This window comes from Microplitis demolitor, chromosome 2 (assembly GCF_026212275.2).
Source record: "Microplitis demolitor isolate Queensland-Clemson2020A chromosome 2, iyMicDemo2.1a, whole genome shotgun sequence".
Taxonomy (NCBI): domain Eukaryota; kingdom Metazoa; phylum Arthropoda; class Insecta; order Hymenoptera; family Braconidae; genus Microplitis; species Microplitis demolitor.
The window spans coordinates 22,171,817-22,194,613 of NC_068546.1; the positions used below are offsets into that span (position 1 = coordinate 22,171,817).

The 22,797-nt window shown below is 33.7% G+C and overlaps 5 protein-coding genes across 6 annotated transcripts; 3 read left to right on the forward strand and 2 right to left on the reverse strand.

Moving 5' to 3' along the window:
* The first annotated feature begins 214 nt into the window (after positions 1–214).
* LOC103579713 (active breakpoint cluster region-related protein) lies at positions 215–5,320 on the forward strand. Its single transcript, XM_008561214.2, has 4 exons — positions 215–980; positions 1,092–3,610; positions 3,672–3,843; positions 3,903–5,320. The coding sequence occupies exons 1-4, from the start codon at positions 867–869 to the stop codon at positions 4,329–4,331; spliced, it is 3,234 nt and encodes a 1,077-aa protein (XP_008559436.1). The 5' UTR covers positions 215–866; the 3' UTR covers positions 4,332–5,320.
* A 124-nt stretch (positions 5,321–5,444) lies between these two features.
* LOC103579714 (tyramine beta-hydroxylase) lies at positions 5,445–11,106 on the reverse strand. 2 transcript variants are annotated; one of them, XM_008561216.3, is made up of 11 exons: positions 11,028–11,106; positions 10,224–10,954; positions 9,942–10,113; positions 8,720–8,873; positions 8,111–8,263; positions 7,742–7,995; positions 7,526–7,679; positions 7,189–7,452; positions 6,809–7,039; positions 6,210–6,513; positions 5,445–6,134 (listed from the first exon to the last, which is right to left on the reverse strand). In XM_008561216.3, exons 3-11 carry the CDS (start codon positions 10,043–10,045, stop codon positions 5,986–5,988), a joined length of 1,767 nt encoding a protein of 588 aa, XP_008559438.1. In that variant the 5' UTR covers positions 10,046–10,113; positions 10,224–10,954; positions 11,028–11,106; the 3' UTR covers positions 5,445–5,985. The 2 variants fall into 2 exon arrangements, with proteins under 2 accessions (XP_008559438.1, XP_008559437.1); XM_008561215.3 differs by lacking the exons at positions 9,942–10,113; positions 10,224–10,954; positions 11,028–11,106 and adding exons at positions 8,964–9,320; positions 9,699–9,732.
* Positions 11,107–11,296: 190 nt separating this feature from the next.
* LOC103579715 (putative phospholipase B-like lamina ancestor) lies at positions 11,297–15,879 on the forward strand. Its single transcript, XM_008561217.3, has 5 exons — positions 11,297–11,467; positions 13,055–13,410; positions 13,475–14,119; positions 14,286–14,553; positions 14,634–15,879. Exons 2-5 carry the CDS (start codon positions 13,298–13,300, stop codon positions 15,351–15,353), a joined length of 1,746 nt encoding a protein of 581 aa, XP_008559439.1. The 5' UTR covers positions 11,297–11,467; positions 13,055–13,297; the 3' UTR covers positions 15,354–15,879.
* A 24-nt stretch (positions 15,880–15,903) lies between these two features.
* LOC103579717 (tRNA (cytosine(72)-C(5))-methyltransferase NSUN6) lies at positions 15,904–17,740 on the reverse strand. Its single transcript, XM_008561218.3, has 3 exons — positions 17,625–17,740; positions 16,279–17,229; positions 15,904–16,196 (listed from the first exon to the last, which is right to left on the reverse strand). Exons 1-3 carry the CDS (start codon positions 17,709–17,711, stop codon positions 15,906–15,908), a joined length of 1,329 nt encoding a protein of 442 aa, XP_008559440.2. The 5' UTR covers positions 17,712–17,740; the 3' UTR covers positions 15,904–15,905.
* A 254-nt stretch (positions 17,741–17,994) lies between these two features.
* On the forward strand, positions 17,995–21,990 carry LOC103579718 (poly [ADP-ribose] polymerase). Its single transcript, XM_008561219.3, has 3 exons — positions 17,995–18,437; positions 18,848–18,989; positions 19,076–21,990. The coding sequence occupies exons 1-3, from the start codon at positions 18,324–18,326 to the stop codon at positions 21,775–21,777; spliced, it is 2,958 nt and encodes a 985-aa protein (XP_008559441.1). The 5' UTR covers positions 17,995–18,323; the 3' UTR covers positions 21,778–21,990.
* Positions 21,991–22,797: the final 807 nt, after the last annotated feature.

Here is a 22,797-nt window from a genome sequence, read left to right on the forward strand (position 1 = left end):
ATAATAAAATTCAAAAAAATGCATGTACTGAATTTTGAATTGTCAAAACATGCATTTTTTTATTTTTATTTTATAAACATTTCAATTTATGATTTAAAAAGTTTTAAAAACTATCAGATGTCCCAATTTTACTATGATATAAAAAATCCAAATTTATGTTTATAAAAATAAATTTAATTCAAACAATGGCCGCATCGGCGCCAGAGTCCGGTCATGTATCTCTGATCAGTTAATGCTGTGGTGTTCATGTAGAGAAAGAGAGCATGTAGAGTAAAGTCAGTAGAGTAAAATAACTTTTCTTTTCCTGTATATTATCTTTTGTGTGTTACATTAAACGCCTGGATATATCCACTTATATATTAACATATATCTATACATATATATGCGGTTAGACAGTTTATAGCATCCTACATACAGTATATGTACTCGTACAATTTTATAACACAGACACAGACAGACACAGGACATAGGACACAGTGAGACATCCACAAGATAAGACATTTGCAAGTTTAAAGATAATTTAATTAAAGTACCGCAGAGCCAACTAATCAAGTGTGTAACCGCCCTTTGCTGTAAAAAATATATATCATTTTTATACGCACATATTTATTGATAATATAAATTTTCATAATTAAAATTACAAAAACTATATTTTTAAGATATATATTTATAACGCACGGTGTTTACAGACTGTAAAGTGAGAGATGTTTTTTTAAAATAATAATATATTTTTTTTAATATAAATAATCATCAGTTGTAAGTTTGGGTCCAGGATATTGAGGACTGAGAGACAAAGAAGTAGAAAGTTGCGATGTACACAACCTGATTGTTGTTTTAAATAATATAATTAAGATTATTAATTAGAGATGAGTGTATTTGGTGATTTCCAACGTGTCTGGGTCGAAAGATTTCCCGACAGTGCGTTACCCGCTGCCTGGGAAGAAGACGTTCGTGCTAATTTAATAAAGCACAAGCAAAAGGTATTTATATTTTTAAATATTTGTTACTGTGATTATTATTTTTATAAATACTGGGTCAAGTATTGATTTATTAATGGTTTTATAATTAATAATACATGATTGATCAATTAGGTCGCGACGTTGAGAGAAGAACTTGAGAAGGAAGAATTTTATGTCGAGTATTTAGAGAGGCTGCTTGCTGATGTTGAGCATCACCGGAAGTTAGCTGCCAATTCGAACTCTGGGTCTGTAAATGTTTCACCCACGGGTACAAAAAATAAGCGGTCTCACAAAATAAGTGAATCTGCTGATGATAATCCTGCAAAGACACCGCCTTCGCTGCCGGTTCGCAAGGACATCAGTAAACTCCAGGACAAGTGCGTGTCCGAGTTGAGCTGCTCGCTGAATTCGTCACGCAGACCCAAGAGTGAAATCCCAAAGAGTCCGACAAAAACAGCTGATGCTGTAAGAAGAAACAGCGATCCTGATATTCCGAGTAATTACGTCACCGTGATTGAAGTAACTGGCAGCAGCAAGAAAGACAGCAGTACCAAGAACACCGACGAGTTTAAAGAAAATGACAAGACCAAGAACAGCGACGACGCTGAAGACGGTGATGCAGAAGCTTCTGAAGAAGAGCCGTACTATGATTCGGTGGCGCTGGACCAAACTGGAGAGTATGTTTACATTGACGCACGGATTCCGATAATAAATAATGACCGCAATGCTAGAAGACCTCCTTCATTGCCAGACTCCCCGGGTAATCGCAGTAATTATGTTAATATCGATTACTTCATACAGCACCGGGTTGCGATTGACAGCGAGGACGAAGAAGCCGCGAATTCTGCGCCGGCGATACTTCTCCGGGCTCTGAGTACCGATAACGAGACGGGAAGCAGTGACGCAGAACCTCTGAGCCTCAGTGAAGGCAGCCTCGAGTCTCCTACACCCACGACTCCTCGGAGGCAACCTAAAGACCATGAGGATGACAGAGTTTCTATGGTTAAATGTATCGTTAACTCAGTTGTCGAGAGCGAGACTGTTTACGTTGAGTGTCTCACTGTCATGTTGCAGTACATGAAAGCGATACGAGCAACTCTAACGACTTCCCAGCCGGTTATTTCGGAGGAAGAGTTCGGTACCATGTTCTATAAGATACCAGAACTTCATGCCCTGCATCAAAATTTTCTGGACGAGTTGCGAGGCAAGCTCGATAAATGGGACACCAAAACGTCTATTGGTGAACAGTTCAAAGCCATGGCGAGTAATATTAATTTGTATGGAGCATTTTTGCATAATTATGCCCGTGCTACTGACACGGTACGAAGATGCTCGACAAATTCGGCCCAATTTGGCGACATAACGCGTGACATAAGATTGCGAGGGAACCCGAAAGGTCCTGGATTGTCGCTGGAAGATTTGCTGCACAAACCTGTTGCTAGAGTACAAAAGAATGCGCTGGTACTGCATGACCTCTTGAAGCATACGCCCACGAGTCATGCGGATCATGTTCCGTTATCGGAAGCACTGGCGATGACGAGACATTTTCTTGATGAATTTAATATTATTCAAACAAAATCAATGTTTCCGAGTCATGATCGCGCGCAGAGACGGCTGGTTAAAAATTCCTTCATTGTCGAGTTAGCTGATGGACATCGTAAATTAAGGCACTTATTTTTATTCAATGACGTTATCGCTTGCGCAAAGTACAAGGCTTCGGGCAGGGATAAATTTACCTTTGAATTAAAATGGTACGTTCCTGTAGCCGAGGCCATTGTAATGGAAGATGGTGTGGAACCGCGGGAAGCGAGTCCTGCAAATGTTGTTGCCTTGAGATCGCAGGCTTGTACTGTGAGAGATCAAATACTGTGGGAAGAGCGTAATGATGAGAAGAAAAATCGTCTCGGCAGATGTTCTGAGAAGAATAGAAAAAAGTTGGCTGAGTTAGAAGCCCAATTAGTCCTCGCGTCACCAAATCTGCTGCTAAGAGTTTCGCACAAAAATCAACATCGCGCGCAAAGCAGCTGCTACACTTTCTTTTTATCCAGCGAATTCGAGCGCTCGCAGTGGATCGAGGCAGTAGAGGCGCTTCAGCAGGGAGGGCAACCTCCGGGGTCTTTGCCTCTGTCTATGTACGAGCTCCAGGCCTGGGTCACCGCGTGTCGGACTTACCTGCAAACCGACATGGGAAGTTACTTGATGCGCTCCGGCCGCGATGAAAGTCTCCTTCTAGGGGATTTACATCTGACGTTACTAGGACTCACCCCTCCAGGACTAGATAGACCTGGGGATTTGTACATCGTCGTCGAGGTCGACAGCTACGGACATTATTTCAAGCGCGCAAAGAGCCGCGTTGTGCGTGGACAGGCTCCCACTTGGGGAGAGACTTTCGTTGTTGAGCTCGAGGGCAGTCAGAATCTCAGGATTCTGCTCTACGAAGAATGCGCTGGCAGATCGGTACTCAGAGGCAAGTGCACGCAGCGTTTGAGTCGATCCTGGCTCCAATCAGATCCCATTGAAAGATCTCTTAATCTCGGACCTACTAGTTTGGATGTCGGGTTGAAATTCGTCCCTTCTGAAGTTACTTTGAGACGAGTTCCTTCCGCAAAACCTCAAGGGCTTTTTGGTGCTAAAATTCAACAAGTTTGCAAGTAAGTTTTCTTTTTTTTTTAAGTAAATTATTTTTATTTAATTATTTAATTATTTTTACAGACGAGAAAAACGTGATGTTCCATTTATAATAACAGCTTGTGTCAGAGAAGTTGAACGTCGAGGTATGAATGAAGTCGGACTTTATCGTGTGTCAGGTTCAGCATCAGATGTCACTAAATTACGGAAATCATTTGAAAGTAATTCGTATGAAGCTGAGCAACTTTTAAAAGAGGCAAGTAATTTAAAAATATATTCGTAGATAAAATAATAATATATATCATAAATCTCCAGGTTGATGTCCATTCAGTAACAGGAGTCTTGAAACTTTATCTACGTGAAATGCCAGAAGCTTTATTTACCGATGCACTGTACCCGTCATTCTTGGAGGCCTTTCAAACCGGGGACCTGGCCCGAGGCTCGGCACTGCGCCGTGTCTATGAAAACTTGCCGTCCGTCAACAAGGCGGTGATTGATTTCCTACTCGCGCACTTGAAGCGGGTAAACAAAAATGAGACACAGAACAAAATGTCATTGCACAATTTAGCGACAGTATTCGGGCCGACATTACTGCGTCCCGGTACCAATAACTCTCGCAATGATCCCAAGAGCCGGGACCCACTGGCTGCCGGTACCGTTGACGTGATGGCACAAGCTGGGATACTCTATTATTTTCTACAACAAAATAATATCATTACGCGGGAAAACAATCAATCGCTTTAATCTAGTCGATATTTAAATCAACACGATCATTTTTAAATCATTCATACACTATTTTAATATAATCTTTTTTTTTATAAATATATAATATAATAACAATAATATAATGATAAAACTAATAATAATAATAATAATAATGTCAAGTGTACTTGAAAAAAAAATAAGAAAAGAAAAAAAAAATATGAGACCAGTGACAAGCATGCGAATGCTTCATATTTTTCTTTAATATGGGCTTGTTTTTTATATATATTTATTATTTATTGTCTATAAAAATAAATATAAATATATATAAAAAAATATATCAGCGTTTACTCGAGTGCTTAATGCATAAATATAAACGTACTCATTTAATGATAAGAGACTGATAAGCCAGTACTGTAATGATTTTTTTTTTAAAATAATAATCCATGGTATGGATTTTTTTATGATATATATTTATATATATAAATATATATAATCGATATTTTTACACTAAAAGACCGGGGTTTCATGACTATTTTGACAAAAATGACGTAGTGCCAAACATTTAAAATTGCATTTGTGAAAATTTGTTGGGATTATCCTAAAATTAAATGTTGAGATTTTTTAATTTAAATTTAAAAATGAAATTCACATCGTGACTTATATGACTAAAGTAATTAGCATAATAAATTAGTGAGATATTGGCCAAAAGCGTTTAATTTTAGGATAATCTTTTTGGGTAATTATTTATTTGATGAACAGGATGTATGTACGTTAATTATAAATTTATAAATTATTATAAGAGGCTTTGGTGGAGCAAGTTAACCGTCCATCACACGACGGACATGTGTATTATATACTATACATAGTATTTCAGATATGATAAATGATAATTATGAATCATCAGCGATGATAAGAACAATAATATAAAGAGAATACTGAACAAAAAAACTAAATAATACTTTTACTTATTAATATTAATATTATTAACAATTAATACGACAGTCCAGCTGCCAGGATAATATTTCTTTTGTAAATTTACTCTAATCAAATATACTGATTTTTGTTCAATTTATATTTTAATTATCGTAACTTTTTTTTACGTACACGGTCATTTATTATTGTATCCGTAACATCACAATAAAAGTACTATTATTATTAATTAGATTTTTTTTATTCTTAAGTAATGAGTTTTAATATTTCAAATTTTTACGAGGACCACTAGCTTTTGATAAATAATATTTTTTGTTATTGCCGTAAGATGGATGGCATCTTGGAGGTCTAACTGAAGTACTAATTTTGAATGCCATCAAATTAATCTAAATAATTAATAATTTACTGAAAGATAATCAGAGAATTAATTTATTGCCGTAAGATGGGCGAAATCTTAAGGGTCTAAAACACATGATTTGAATGTCTTCAAAGTAATGAAAATAATTATTTTTAAATTCAAATTATTTACCGCCGTAAGATGGAAGACGACCTAAAATTTAAAAAAAGTATTAACTTTGAATGATTCCGAATTCCTCTAGTGAAATTTTTCATTGAAACTAATAATTTAATTTATCTATTGCTGTAAGATGGACAGACGATTTTAAGGTCTAATTAAAAAACTAACTTTTGATTTTTTAAAAGCTATGGGTCCTTTTAAAAATCTCTGCCTCAATTTTAAAAATAATGACTGAATAATTAAAAATTACATAAAACCATCAAGATCAATGTAATTATTAACCAAAGACTGACAATCTCTAGCAGGCGGAGCAAGAGGTAATTTAACTTGAGTAGCAGCAACATTGTTCCAAAGTCCAGGTAAACGTGATCCATCTGAGCCATTACATTGCATTCCTGCGTCAATTAATTAATCAATTAATTTCCATGTAATGAATAAATGATTACCAATAAATCAATTAATTAATTTACCTAGAGGTGCGGCTTGATATAGATCATGCAGAGCTGCAATGCGTACTTTTGTCCATTCAATATTTTGGTAGCTACTAGACACAGCAGCATCAAAATCTGTCTTCTGATTTTCCCATTCTCTCATATATCTGAAGTAAGTGCGCAGCGCGTCGTCACTGATTGCACTTTTGCAAACTTCTAATCTCGCGTTAGGATAGTAATGGATGTAATTAACGCACATTTCATCAGAAATAGCGAATCCACCGAGGGTCACGTTGCTTCTTTCCATGGTATTGTAAGTGCAGGTGGTAATCAGCGAGTCGCCCTGAATTCCCATTAATTTTTTTATTATTCAGTAACTGACTGAACTTGTCCCGGAGAGAGAATGAACTTCGGATCACCCCCACTACAGATTATTTCGAATCTGCGCATGCGCATGACAAGATGGGGACAAATTTCGTACATGGAAGACACAGTGGGAGTAAAAATGGAAAACGCCCGAAGTACATTCTCTTGTTGGGGTAATTTTACATAAGTATATATATGAGTAATGAAATGTATATAATATATATGATGTATGATAAAAATATTCATTTTTTAATGTCTAGGTGATACAATACCGGTAAGATGTGTACTGGTTCAGGAAGTAATCTTATCTCTTGAAAATGTGTTGAGTAATGATTGTCATAATTAAGCGGTGATAATTCATTACCGTCACGTATATGACGTGTACGTACTGCTGTCCCAGTTAAATGAGTATGTAGTTGTGATCCAAATACAAAGATACCGTTTTGTGGTAGTCCAATGCCAGTACATTCTGTTACACAGTGTCCAGATAATTCAAATAATTCCTAAATTATTAATTAATACGATATAATTGATTAGTTATTAAGGACAATTGATAATTATAAATAATTTTCGAGGCTTAATTTCAAAATCGGACATGAAGAAAATAAAAATCCGATTTTAAAACCACGCGCTCAATAAATAATTAAATTACTTGATGAGGGGGAATGGCCATTTTATCGGTATACTCAAGCCCAAGTTCAATAACACCCGCGTCATATTTCCTCAGTGTCTTAGTGAGATAAAATTCAATTCCTGAGGAGTCAACTGTCCCCTTGATGCGTTCCGGGTTATTGTAATGAACCTCCAGCATTATATACTGATTGAAAAGTTCCCCGCCAACTGACAGACCAGCTTCCTTTGGATAAATGAACGCATCCGCGCCCATTGCCCATGCCGCCAATACTTTTTTGCAGACCTAAATAAATAAATTATTAAATTAAAAAATCTACTGTCCATTCCCGCGTCCTCTATACTATTTTAAATAATACCTGAGTTGCCTGAGGACGATCTTTAGCGTCACAAGGGCCATTGTAAAAAGGGATAATAGAATTTGGTGCTCCAGCGCAATGAAATACTTCCATATGATGGACCAAGTGTTCATTGCCACTTTGTATCACTGGTCCGAATTGCAGGACATGATGCCTGTGAATTTATTTATCATTACTATTTAAAAAAAAACTATTTTAAATAAATTGACTGCTAACTTTTGCCTGAGAGCTTTGGGAAGTTTCTCAACCCGACACCAATAAGTGGTTTCTACATCAGGAATATTCACATGGTCGGCTAGCAACTGGTACTTCCAAGTGTCTGGGGGGAATTTGGGCCGCTGATAAGCCACCATACGAAGTAATTCAGTCCGTGACATTCCCGAGGAGATTGCGTTGTTGACGACATTCAATCCGTTGAGAGATGAAAGCGGTCCGGTACCTTTAGACCAAACAATGTGGGTGGTTCCTCTCTGTAACAGACCGTCTTGGTGTTACATTCAATATTTTACAAACAATATACATATTACATCTATATCTATAAATATATCACTAATCAGTAATTTGATATAAATATACAGTACGTGCCTCGATAATATAATCGCTATCGTCGCATGTGTCAAATTTACGAGTAAATGAAAATTTCGTCATGTTCCCGACATTTGATCGCTTCCAAACAAAATCTTTGCAGTCTTGGTGGTCATCAACTTCAATTGTTCCTTTTTCGTCTGACCATGCATCCTAAAATGATATAAATATTACATATATTTAAAACAAAGATTTTTACTTGCCCTGGAAACTTTTTGTACTGTGGATTGAAAATGAAAATTTTTTGAGGCGGGAAAAAATTTTTTTGAAACAAAATTCAAATTTTCAAATTAACTATCAGCTTTAAAATTAATTTTTCTTAAAATTAATTGACTTATGGCCAATAAAAAATCAGTTATTTAAAAAATAAAAGTAAAATATATTGTAATTTAAATTTTTATGGAATTTATCACTTGAAAATTTAAAAATTTATAAAAAAAAGTCATAATTAAAGATTGATTTGAATTTATTTGTAACTGCAAGTGATTTTCTTTGAATATTAAAGAAAATTTTTGTTATTGTAAATTGTTTATTATAAATATTATTGATATAAATATCACAAATGATATGATAACAATGTAATTTATTATTTATTTGAACTTTTATTACTTGAAAGTGAACTTTAAGATGCCAATCACTCCATAAAATGCAATAATCAGCAGGCGTTATTTCTCCACGGTCTGAAAATCCTATAGCGAACCACGCGCGGTCTTCAGCAGTAAAATGAATTTCAAATTGTATGACCTCCTTTGTTGGCTCGACTCTAATTTTTTTAAAAAATAAATAAATGAATTTCACTTACTTAAGACGAACATGAGTTTATATGCTGTAAAATAATTAAGTGTTTAAATACCTCCAGTAAAGAGTTGCTTGTGACCCGAGTGCTACTGAATGAATCGGTAATTCATTGACTTTATTTCCGAAAGCCGAATTCAGACCGATAATTATTAATGTTACGATTACTAGTTTCATATTTTACTTTTATTACTGACTGAGGATCTTAATCCTGGTGCAAAGACTTAGCAGGACTATTTCATAATCATCAGAGGGATTCTAGATCCAGACCAGATATAAAATTGCCGCAAAACGAAAAGCGCATACTCGGAGAATTTTAGAGCACGCGCAAACTCTCCCTTTGGTTTTCAAAAACTTTCTTATTATTTTTACCAGCAATCTTACGCTTTCATTACATTTCATGGTGTCAATTTAGCTGTTAATTAAAAATTTTTGCAATTACTTTCTATTTATAAATTTAAACTTCGGGTTTAAATAAAGTCAAAGCGGCAAAAAAAAATTATTGAACTAAAAATAGACGTCATAAAATTTTATAATTTTTAGTTAAAAAGTACATAAAAGAAAAAAATGATTACAAGAAAATTTTTAAAAAATTTAATCTGTAAAAGTAAAACATTAATTTTCAAAAATTAAAAAAATTTTTGATTTTCAAAATTGATATCAAATTTTTTCAAAAAAAAAAAAATTTAATTTAAATTTTTCGCTTTAATTTAACTTTCTACAATTAGTAATTATTTAAAAATTTTAAATTGCCGCCATTTGTAAACTATTGAACAAATTTTTCAAAACGTACCAATTAGTTGATAAAAACTAAAGACAAAATTTATTTAAAATCGGATAAAAATAGCGCTCTTATGATAATAAAACTCGTCATTTAAAAGTTGCGCCATGTGATAAAATTCACTGCATAAATTTATAAAAAATTTATTAATAAAGTTAGAATATGATTAGTGTTAGAAAATATATATATAAAATTGCTGATAAAATAAAACTATTTTTTATTTATAAATTTATTTGTCTATTAAATTCATTATACAGAATAATAAAATGTGAGCATTCGACAATAGACTGAAAGTAGAGCACACAAAAGTATGCGAACCACGAGATGACGGCGTATAATATTGAATTCCTCAACTCCATTTGGTATTTAGTATAAAGAAGAGGGGACGTGAAGAATGTCGATCTCGCACCAGATAATCAAGGGGATGCTGTCATTTGTATGATAAAAAAAATGAATTAATACAAAAAAATTCTTTTACGTCTTGGGATATTTTGAAATAATTGATCTTTCTTAAAAAAAATAATTTGTTTCTCATACTTTGTAAGTGTAGAGTAATTTCGAGCAACTCAATAAATTTGTTGTCCAACTGTGAATCAGCCTCGATTAATTCCAATTGACTCCTAGTACTTTGATCGCTTTATTTAGTTTTTTTTTCTCTTTTTTCTTTTATTATTTAATTTATTAACTCGAACTTTCTCTGCGGTAAATTTTTTCGACATAACTCTTATCATTGTCTTCAATTATTTTGATAACGAGATAAGAGTTTTATTAATTCTAAGACAACTGGATGTTTTATATATAAAATTATTTAATCTTTAGTTTTAGAATTTGACCTTAAGCTCTTAACTTTTATATTTTAGTTATTCAAATAATTATTTATAAATTGCCGCCATTTTTTTATAAATTTTAAACAGAGTTTATTTAAATTCAAATTTAAATATTTTCTTTACAAAAGTGCAGACAAAAAAATTATTTATCTATCACTGCAGATATTTATTTAAAAAATAAAAACGCTTACGTAATTAGTCATTTTTCTCTGTAGTTAAAAAAGTTTATCTTTATTAATTTTCGCGAAAAATATTTCCCACTCGGGGGATTTCTACTTGAGTAAAAAATAAATTTTATTTTTCTGCATAACATTTTTAAAATACTGTCTGTAAAATTATTAGCATATATTAAATATATACATAACATAAAAAAAAAATGCCTTCATTATTTAAAGAGATAAAAAACTAATTATGACTTGAGAGTTAATTGCATCTGAATCCCTGTAATTAAAATAAAACTTAATACTTAAAATTTGAGTATTTAGTCGAATATCAACCAGGTAAAATTAAATACCTGAGCTGCCGTTTAAAACTCGCGTTCCCTCTCCTTAAAAAGTTTGACATCCCCTCCTAATACCCACTCGTATGTACATAAAATATACATATAAATATATATTTCTGTACATATCTATTCATATATTTTACTCGTATGTCTCTCTCTGCTGTACATACACGACAAATACGAATATAAGTAAAGTTTTAATGTTACTGTTCCATCACCAGAAACTTCCACCAACGATGAATCGCTTTAGCAGCGGAGCGGGTTTAGTTTATCGTGGCACCCAAGCGAGCCAGATCAGACAGAATAAAACGTTTGACCATCGCGTGGACTTCAGTGTCGGAGCAACTGGTCCACAGCACTTGCACTATTTTATAAATTTAATAAGTAATGTAATCTCTATGCTATCCTCTTGGTTGTTACCTGTCAAATGCAAGATATATTATCGTTTTATTGTAAGTTTTTTTATTATTTTTTATTTTATTTATTTATATTTACTTACATATGTACTCATTATCAATTACTCATTACTTATTAGTCATTATTTATTAATTGTTATTCATTGCTCCATTTCCTCTGCATTCTTACCCCTCATTAATTTCTAAAAATAAAACAAATTTAATTAATTTACCGTTTGGAAAAAATTATAATCGAGTAATTTTTTATGAAATTATTTTGAACACATTTTGATAGCGTGGCTCTTTACATTCACACACGCCATTGATATCTTAATTAATATTATATATATGTATATATATATATATATATATATATATATATATATATATATATATATTTAAATTATAAATAGATACATTTTTTTTCAATGAAAATGTAAATATTTTTTTTTTAGTTTTCGGAGTTTATTTTTAAAGAAATAAAAAAATTTATTTATAAAATATTTTACGCGGTAGTTTAAAAAAAAAAAATTTGACTTTCAAGCTGATAAATATTATTAAATTTTAAAAAATCAACAATAAATGGATATTTATAGATTAACTTGATGATACGTCATGATGATGAGTGCAAACAATAGATTCATTTGTGTAAATATATTTTTGAAATTGATACCTATTACGCGGTATTATTTATTTCATTTATATTATTTATGCAAATGAATCTTTAGATTCCTGGTAAAGAATTTTTTCAATGTAATGGAAAATATAAATCATCACAGATTATTGTTACACTTTATTACGTAAATTATTGGCGCGTTAATACGATGTGTAAAGAGCCTTCGATCCTACCTGAGAATATGATTAATTAAGTGATAATTATTTAGATATTATCATCAACTACTTGCTAGACGAGATTGCTAACTTGCTATTAATTTATTGAGATTGATTGCGGTTTTAATTTCGCTTAAGGCTAAATTGGAAATTAGTTCGATAATAATTGTCTAGTTGCATAAAATATATTTTTATTTTACTTGAAAATAAATTTAAAGACGAGCTTTTCATTTATTTTATAAATTTATACGCTCATAAATTAATTACAAATTTTTTTTTATCATAGAAAAAAAAATCTATGGCTTTTTTTCAAAGCACTGGTTGTAATTTCTTAAATATTGAAGTTACAAAAAATAGTATGAAAAGTAATTTGTAAGAAATTTAATTCTCTATAAAAAAGGTCTTAAGTAAAATAATCGAGGGATCGATATTTAAAAAGATATAGACGTTTTAAGTTTTACTCAACGGGCGGGTAAAATAAATTTTTAAATTTAAACTTTTAAAAAACAATTTTCGCGGGAATCAAACTCAATATTTTTTTTCTATGGAATGGAAGTCATTTAAAATAATTTACAAAGCTAATGGATATGGGTATTTAAATATATCTTATATATAATCAACTGAAGTTTTATTTGAATGATTGACCTGAGCTTGTTGACTTTAAATTTTCTTTATGCAGATCTAATTATTTTTAAAAATAACTTATGCTAATTTTTTAAATCAAAGGTACAGACGAAAGTCATGCGCACTTTAATACAAACTGTTTTTGCAGACCGAGATTTAAACCTCCGATTTTTTTTTCAATATTTTCAGACACTGAGTGGTAATTTTCGTAAGACAGAAATCAAGAAGGCCCGCATAATAAAATAAAAAGCAGACGCGCCCAAATTAAACAAAATCTGTAATCGATGGGTTGAGAACGTTTTTAGCTAATTATTGTCCCTCAATAGGATCAATTAATAATCTCAAATTTATACGGATGAAAAAAAATATCGGGATAGGTGGAAGAGAAGGAAGAAGATTATCAACAACGTAGCTTACAGATGAGCAGAGAAAATGTTGAAAGTTGTCGGCGCCTCGTGGCTACAAACTCGCATCTCCACTTACATTATCGCTACCGTTGCGACAATTGGCGTTGGTGCGATCATTCTAAGTGAATTTGGCAAAAGGTAATTGGTAAAAAAAACCCACCAGCAATAGAATAATAATTAATTATTAAAAATGTATGTCCAGAGTCGAGAACGATGGAATATATTCAGCAAGAGTTGTCTACAATCGTAAAAGTGGATACCGTGTGGATTTCTGGGGTCAAAATAACGATCTGATGTCATTGCCCATGGGAACAGCACGGGCATATTTCAAACACCGGACCCACAAAACCGGCTGGTCGATCCTAGAAATCGAGACCTCTCCGAATTATCCAGATGAGATCCAAGCTTTCGCTGCGGGGTTACTCGAAGGCAGTCTGACCTGGCTGCTAATTCATCTCCACTGGTTCAATACGATAGCCACGGTCTGCGTTGGAGACCGCAGGGAAACTTGCGACATAATCCGGCAGCAACTTCGGGAAAATTCCCAAGTCGCGAGAACTCACGCAAAGCTTCTGGGAGCTGAAGACCCATTCTGGCACATGGTACGACTTTTTTACGCTCAGCTGGACGGTTTGAAAGAGGGCTGGAACTACGAACTCACTAGGAATCAACAGGAAGTTGAAATACCTGACGAAGATTTTATTTGGCTGGCTATGGTTTCAGATTTATCAAACTTCGGGCTTCACGATTCGCAGCGCGCTGGCATAGGGGGAATTTTTTTCAAAAATTTAACTCAGGAGTCCGATGTCGAACCGCTTTTAGCGCTGGTTCACAACACCGCCGCACCGTAAGTTTTAAAAAATTTATTTAGTCACTTAATTCAATTTTATTAAATTAAATACTCATTTATTTTCTTTCTGACAATGCTACCAGTGGATCCCTGGTACCGTTTCCGAGTTAAAAAAAAATTCAGCAAATAAATGAATAATTTATTAACGTAGTAATTTTTCTAGGTACAGAAAAATGCTAAGGCTGTTAAAAAAATATACTTTCGGTTATCATATTAACAGTGAAAAAAATTCTAAACGCGTACCAACACGTTCTATAGTTACGTCATCTTATCCGGGTGCTTTGTCGTCCCAAGATGAATACTACGGACTTTTGAAAGAAGACACTAAAGATTTAATGATTCTTGCCGGTACTCCTCTAACGATCAAAACAGAATCTCATGATAATTTAGAAGACAGTAAATCTGAAAATAATATTCAGTCAAGTAAACCAGTAAGTTAATTATTTAAAAATGATAATTAGTAATTACTAATCAGTAAGTACTTGATTTGTTTGTTTTTTCTTGTTCTCAGAACGTCGTTATGACGGCAGCTAAAATAATGGCAGCAAACTGGTTAGCGACGGACGTACAATCTTGGTCGCGAATGATCGCCCGCAGAGATGGATCAGAAAATACACGTCAATTATTGCAATGGGTTATTTTACGTCCTGGTGATTCATCAGTCTGGGTTGTAGAGCAGCATCCACTTATGACTCATGCGATTGATTTCACTAAAATAATTAAAGAAAAGGGTTATTTATTTAGCGACGGTAATTCGCTGTTAATTAATAAAGAAATTCACATGATGAACATGGAATCTACAGTGAAAACAATTAAAAATGATCTGGAAAAAGAATTAAAATTAATTGATATTGAAAGTAATTTAAATTCAGAAGACAGTAAAAATTATTCACGGGTCAGCCACGAGGAATATTTGAAATTATTATTGCAATCATCTAATTCGAGTTTACATTTTAAATTTATCGAAAAAGACTTACCGACGTCGATAGATACTATGACATTTCGCGGAGATCTTGAAACAATACCGACAGCTATTGGTGTTATTGATTCGAAAATAACGCTGGTTAATAGCAATGGGTTTGTTGATTTCCAAGCAACATCTGGGCCAGCTTGGTCCAATGATGACAAGATTCCTTTCCAATGGTCTGAGTCATTTCCTGGTATCTCTCACCTCGGTCAGCCTGATAAATTTAAATTCCCAAGTATTAATCCACATTGGGTTTGGTTTTAATTTAAGTCTGTCATTTTTAGGATTTAACTTTTATCTTATAGATATATGAATATATGGAGTGATCAAGTACTAGTTCCTTGATTAGGTACTAGGTCTTTTATCTTGCATTTAAAAAAAGTATTGATCAGTTAAAAGACCTAGTACCTAATCAAGGAACTAGTACCCGATCACTTCAAGTACTTGTATATTTATATTTAGTAAAATTTGAGTGATTTTAGTGAATGTGAAAGACCCAGTACCTGATCAGGAAACTAGTACCTGGTACCTGATTATGGAACTAGGTCCCTTGATAAAAAAATTTTTTAAAAATTGTAAATAAGAAATTAAATGACAGACTTTGATAGCAAATTTAAAATAAAAAATTTTAATATGTATACTTACAAAATCTGAATTATAACAATGGAATGTTATAGATAATTAATATTTTAATCTTTTCTAGTAATCATAAATCGTAAATAATAACTCATAAGTAAGCTACGTGTAGACAATCTTTTAAAGGAATAAAGATAAAACATCCGTAATTATATTTCGTAATCATTAACGTTTTTTTTATCAAACCTCTTGATTTTTTATGAACAGCGCGATAAAAAATCCAATGGTATCGCTCTCCGGTCCGAATCGCAATAGATAACTAGATTCTTCGCTTGATAAGTTATCTACATCATAGCCAGTGGATCCAGGAAAGCCTTCTAGGTCAAACGACTCGTAAATTTTACGCGCTGAAGATAATTTTAAAGAAGGAAAATTGTTGAGCGCCCAAGCGACTATTCCTTCGTTCTCGGCGACTGTTACCGTGCATGTGGAGTAGACCAACGTGCCACCAGGTTTCAAAAGTTCCACAGCCTAACACAAGAATTAAGAGCCAGTATTTTATTACTGCGAATAATTGTCATTAAAAGTAATTAAATTTAAAATAAATACAAACTGTGCTAAATAATTTACGTTGTAAAGCGACGAAAGATCGCAACTGTTTGACTGTTATCTTATTGAATAGCTGAGGTCGTTGACCTAGAGCACTGCAAGGACCGTCCAGCAAAATTTTATCAAAAGTTTCTGGAGCAAACGGCGGCTCAATTTTACAAAAATCTCTCGTCTTATCAGCAGCGTCATCGACGGCGTTTATTGAATTGAAACAAAAAATCTTTACATTGGATCCAGAAGCGCGACAATTAGCTCGTAATTTATCGACCTTCGATTGGATTTTGTCGATAGCAATCAATCCCGCGACGTTATTCATCAGAGCAGAAATATGAGTCGTTTTATTACCGGGTGCCGCGCACATATCGAGCACCAGGTCCCCGGGACGCGGGTCTAGAATCCTGGAGCAAATTATCGAAGGCAGGTTCTGCAGCAAACCGTCTTCTAGATCATCGTTACTGAGCTGTGGTAGTCCGGATGTTGTTTTTTTTAAATAAATAGCAAGCCCGCTGCTGTTGTCACGGAAAATTTCACCGCGAGTCTGCTTGAGCAGTCCGCAGCCTATGAATATTTTTGAAGGACAATCGTAAATTTTTGACAGACCTTTTTTGCAGTGGCCAGTGACGTCTGCGAAGACATTGACCTGCTCGTCTAGATTCGCGTAGACGAGTCCCATTACCCCTGGAGCAAAAACGTGGGCTCCTCGTAGCACAGCAGCGCCGCAACTTGCATCGACGACGGCTTCTTTTAGGCCATTAATAATTCCAGTTTGCACCAGGTCTTGGTCTTTGGTTACTGATAGTAATTCTGGTAATTTTGGGTACTGAGTAATAGATAATTTTTTTTTTTTCATCAAACTTTTTATTGTTTTTTCTGCGCTACTTGTCAGTGTATTTATTCTTATCGTCGTTACTTTTGGTGTCGTTCGTAGCCAAGTTATCAATTCATTTAATTTAATCTACAATTCAAATATTTTAAATAATTGATACTGAAATTGAGTGTCAATGTAGCAGACATCAGACATATGAAATTTAAATAAATAAATTAATTAATAAGCGCGTTTTTAAATTTTTGTTCTACTTAAATTTGAATTTTTTATTCCAAAATTTGAAAAATTTCCACTTGTCAGTTACATTCACACCCATCTGAGATTAGCCGATGACTAATAATTTTTGAATTTTTTAAAAAATGATAAATTAAAAAAAATGCACGAGTTTTTTAAATTTTCTATATTCGGATAGTTTTAGTTTTTTTTTTTATTGAATTGTTGAAAAAAAAATTCAAAAATTTGTTAATTATCTGCTAACTTCAGGATCATAAATAATTAATAATTGATAATTTTTAAATAATTACCTCAGCGTCAAAATTGTTTTTTCGTATTCTTTTAAAATCTTCAAACAATTCTTCTTTTATTTCATCTCTAAAACAATTTCTATACATTTTTATTTATTATTATTATTTTTTTTTTATAAAATACTTGTTTACTTATCAGTACATATGTAAATAAATATAAAAAAAAAAATATAAACGCCGAGTCAGCTGATTATTAAAATTGGCGGGAAGCGGCGCGGGTTTGAATTTAAATAATTTCTTATTTATAATTTATTTAATTATTTTTAATTAACTGACAGATAAATTAAATTTAAATTTTTGAAATAATTAATTAAAAAATGATTAATAACTAAAATAATTAATAATTTATTTAGTTTTTTTATCAAATGTCATTTGAGGTTAAGAAAAAATAAAAGAAAGTTGATAATAGAAATACTCGAATTTTATTGGTCTAAATTATGAACTGCGTAATTTCGGGTGAGAGAATTCCTTTGTGTTAAATAACGTCTTGGAATTTGTGAATACAAAAAATATATATTACGAATATAAAGAGAACGACATTTTCAGAAGACGCCAAAATAATTTACCAGCGTAGTAAATTTTTTACTAGAAGTGTTTATTTAAATTAAACAATTAATGACCGGTACATATTGTTGACATTTTGGTTTGGTTTATATTTAAATTGAGTGATTTGATATATTTTTGTAAGTAATTGGAAAAATGACTGATCAATTGCCGTTCAGAGTCGAGTATGCAAAAAGTGGACGGGCCAGTTGTAAAAGTTGCAAAGGAAATATTGGAAAAGATGATCTGAGACTTGCCAAAATTACCCAGGTATTTTATTTTAGGTTATTTTTAATAATTTATTTATTATTATCAAATGGCCACGTGTTGTTGCCGATTATCAACCTGACGCCGGCTACAAACACCGAAGCCGGTTACTGATTCTGATAATTTTTGAAAGACGCAATAAAATTTTTAAAAGTTGATGATTTTTAGTGAGTGTGAATGTAGCAGGCAGACAAATTTAAAATTATAAATTAATAGAATAAATAATTTAAAAAATACACTTATTAATTTTTTAAATGCACATTTTTTCAAAATTTTATTTTATTAATTATTTACTCTATAATTTTAAATTTGTTTGATGCCTGCTATTTTCACACTCATGATTTTTTATGATTCTGACGTTTGAAGACAACTAAAAATACTGATAAAGAGTAAAATTTTAATTTATTTATCAGAGTCCATTCCATGATGGTGTCATTACAAGTTGGTTCCACCCGGATTGTTTTTTCGCTAAAACGAAACCAAAAACGATTGGGGATATTGCTAATTTTGATAATATCAAATGGGAAGATCAGGAAATGGTCAAAAAAAGAGTTGGTAAGATAATCAATTTATTGATAGACAAATTTTAATTTGCAGTTAAGTTTTAATTAAAAATGAATTTTTATTTCTTGTTAATTTAGAAGGAGGATCTGAGCCAGCAGCTGGTACCAGTGGCAAAAGTCGCAAGCGCGGGAATAATAAAGCATTTGAAGATTTTAAAATAGAATACGCAAAATCCAACCGTTCAGTTTGTGTTGGATGTGAAACCCCGATAATAAAAGACAATATTCGTGTGTCTAAGAAGGATTATGAGAGTGAGAAAGCAATCAAACTTGGGTCGATTGATCGGTGGTATCACCTTGAATGCTTTGCGCAAATTCGCAATGAGCTGGAGTTCTTTGCCGCTGGAAATAACCTGCCGTGTTTCAAGACCCTGAAGAAAGAGGACCAGGACCTGGTGAAAAAGACTTTGCCTGCCATAAAGGAAACTGGTGCTCCAGCGGTTAAGAAAGTTAAGGAAGAGCCGGTCGATAGCGCTGAGGAGAAGGTCATGAAGAAGCAGAATAAAAAATTATTTGACACCATTGACCAACTGAAAGTTGTTAAGAAGAAAGATATGATTGAAATGCTCCAGCATAACAATCAGTTTATTCCAGACGGAGAGTCTCGGCTCCGTGATGCGCTGTCCGATCAGTTGGTCTTCGGAGCTTTGCCGACTTGTACCAAATGCTCGGGACAGTTCAGATTCAAGTCTGGAATCGGGTACCGATGCATGGGCAACATAACAGAGTGGACTAAGTGCGAGAATATTGTCGTGGATCCAAAACGCACTAAATTTATTATTCCCGAGGACATGAAAGAGAAATATGATTTTTTACAGAAGTACAAAAGTAAACCCGAGCGTCGTATTGTTCGGATAACGGCACCATCGGCTGCGGTTGAACCCGTCAAGAAAGAAGACCAAGTTGACGGTCCCAAAATTAATCGCGGTCCCATGCCACTCAGAGGAATGCAGTTCGTCATTGCTGGTAAAACTGAGAAGAGCAAAGAGGCTTTGAAAAAAGAAATAATGTTACTTGGTGGTACAGTTGGTACCAAAGTAAGCGACACTACTGCTGCGGTGATTGCCAACGAGGCTGCCATTGAAAAAGGCGGTAAAGTTATTGAAGAAGCTGAAAAACTAGACATTCAAGTTGTCTCTGAGGATTTTGTTGACGAGGCAAAAGACTACAAGGATACCCCCATCCCATTGATTATTAAAAAAAATATTTGCAAATGGGGTGGCGACCCCAGTGCTCGTGTCGTTGCTTCTCTTGCTAAATCGAGCATCTCTGCGCGGGCTAAAAGTATTTACGAGAAGTCTGGTAGCGGTAAAGTCAAATTGAAAATCAAAGGCGGCGGTGCCGTGGATCCTGACAGTGAGCTCGAGGATGTGGCGCACGTCTTCCAACGTGGGAACGAAAAGTTCACTGTAACTTTGGGTATCACTGATATCCAGGCTAAAAAAAATAGTTACTATAAGCTGCAGATACTTAAACATGACCATCAAAACAAGTACTGGTTGTTCAGAAGCTGGGGTCGCATTGGCACCACCATCGGAGGCAACAAGACCGACTCCATGGCTCTGGAAGACTGCATCTCGACCTTCAAAGAACTGTACCATGAAAAGTCAGGTAATCAGTGGGAGAATCGTGACATGTTTGTTAAATATCCGAGACTGATGTATCCCATCGATACTGAGGACAGCGACGACTCAAAAGTTGGAATTCTGGAGTCTAATATCGAGAGCAAGCTTAAGAAACCTGTCCAGGATCTGATACGACTTATTTTTGACGTCAACATCATGAAGAAGGTAATGAAGGAGTTTGAAATCGACACTGAAAAAATGCCGCTGGGTAAACTGTCCAAGAAACAGCTGGAGAAAGCTTACCAAGTTCTTACGGAGCTGCAACAATTGATTACCAAAGGAAATGCTGAGCGTACGCTGATAATTGACGCGTCAAATAGATTCTATACTCTGGTTCCTCATTCATTTGGAGTTGACGATCCTCCGCTGCTGAATACCGAGGAAATAATTAAAGCAAAATGCGAGATGCTGGAGTCGTTGATAGATATGGAGATTGCCTACAACTTGCTGAGTGTTAAAACTGATGAGAATCAGAACCCGCTGGATGCCCACTACGCCCAGCTTAACACCGACGTTGACGTCCTGGACAAGGACAGTGATGAGTTCAAGATGATCGAGACTTACACCAAGAACACCCACGCAGCGACTCACTCCTCCTACGAGTTGCAGATCGAGGATGTCTTCGTTATCAAGCGCAAGGGCGAGGACAAGAGATACAAACCATTTGCGAAATTGCCGAACAAAAAATTACTCTGGCACGGGTCTCGTACCACAAACTACGCAGGTATCCTGTCCCAAGGACTTCGTATCGCGCCACCGGAAGCTCCCGTCACCGGTTACATGTTCGGTAAAGGTATTTACTTTGCTGACATGGTGTCCAAGTCTGCGAACTACTGTTGCACCAACAGCCAGAATCCCACTGGTCTCCTGTTGCTCTGCGAAGTCGCGTTGGGTAACATGTACGAGAGACTCAAAGCCGACTACATCGAAAAACTGCCAAAGGGAAAGCACTCGACCTTCGGTAAAGGTCAGACTGGTCCTGATCCCAACCAAGCCTTGAAGACTCCTGACGGCGTTGAAGTTCCTTGCGGTCCTCCGGTTGACCAAAAGGTTCCTAGCACTGCTTCGCTTCTGTACAACGAGTATATTGTCTACGATGTTGCTCAAGTCAAGGCTCGATACCTCGTTCGTATGAACTTCAAGTACAAATATTAGACGAATCATGCGCGTTACAACATTTACACTAACTCAGTGTTTGAAAATTATTTTTCTATTGATTATTTATCTACCTCTTAATCTTTAGACTCTGTTTGGTAACTTAAATACATTTATCTTATTAAATTTGTAGTATTTATCATTTTACTGAGTATATAATCGTGTACTTGAGTATTAGTTCAATAATCAAAATGTCAATGTATTGTCTTTGTTTAAATATTTGATCAATAAATTATAATATTTTATAAAATAAATGTTTGTTTTTTAAATTTAATTATTTAAATTTTATCGAACTTCAAATCGATTAATTCGACTTTTTGAATTATTCGTAAATTTTTGAATTATTTGAAAATTTACAAATCATTCCGAATTTTTTTTTTAATAATAATTCGAATTCTTGTCGGAGGTAAGTAGAACTTAGACATAAATCTACGAAAAAATTATTTTTGATTATTTTAAAAATTAAACTCTCCATTAATTAAAAATTAAATATTTGAAAGCTGATCAGAATTTTTTTTGATTTGAATCGAATACTTTGAAAAGTTACAAATAATTCAAAAAATTTCGAATAATTCTAGAATTGTCAAATTATTCAAAAAGTTTCCAATTATTCAAAAATTTATGATCCTGAAGTTAGCAGACAATTAAAAATTCTCAGATTTCTTTTTCAACACAAATTACAAAAAAATAGAAAATCTAAAAATATGCACATGTAGAAAATTGAAAAAACTATAAGCGCAATTTTTTTAAATATTTTTTTTTTTAAATTTATCATTTTGAATGAATTTCAAAAATTATCAGTTGGCTAACTTCAGTATCATAAAAATTTTATAATTTATTAGAAAATTTAAATTATAATTATATTCGATTCGGTTCATACTCGAATCGCACACCCCTTATATATATTCATATTGAAGCAAAACAAATTGCTTTACAATTACTGCACCTGGACCCCATGTCAAAAATGTCCTCTGACCAACCGAAGTACCTGAGGTCATAAAAATCCAGTTAAATCTGGAT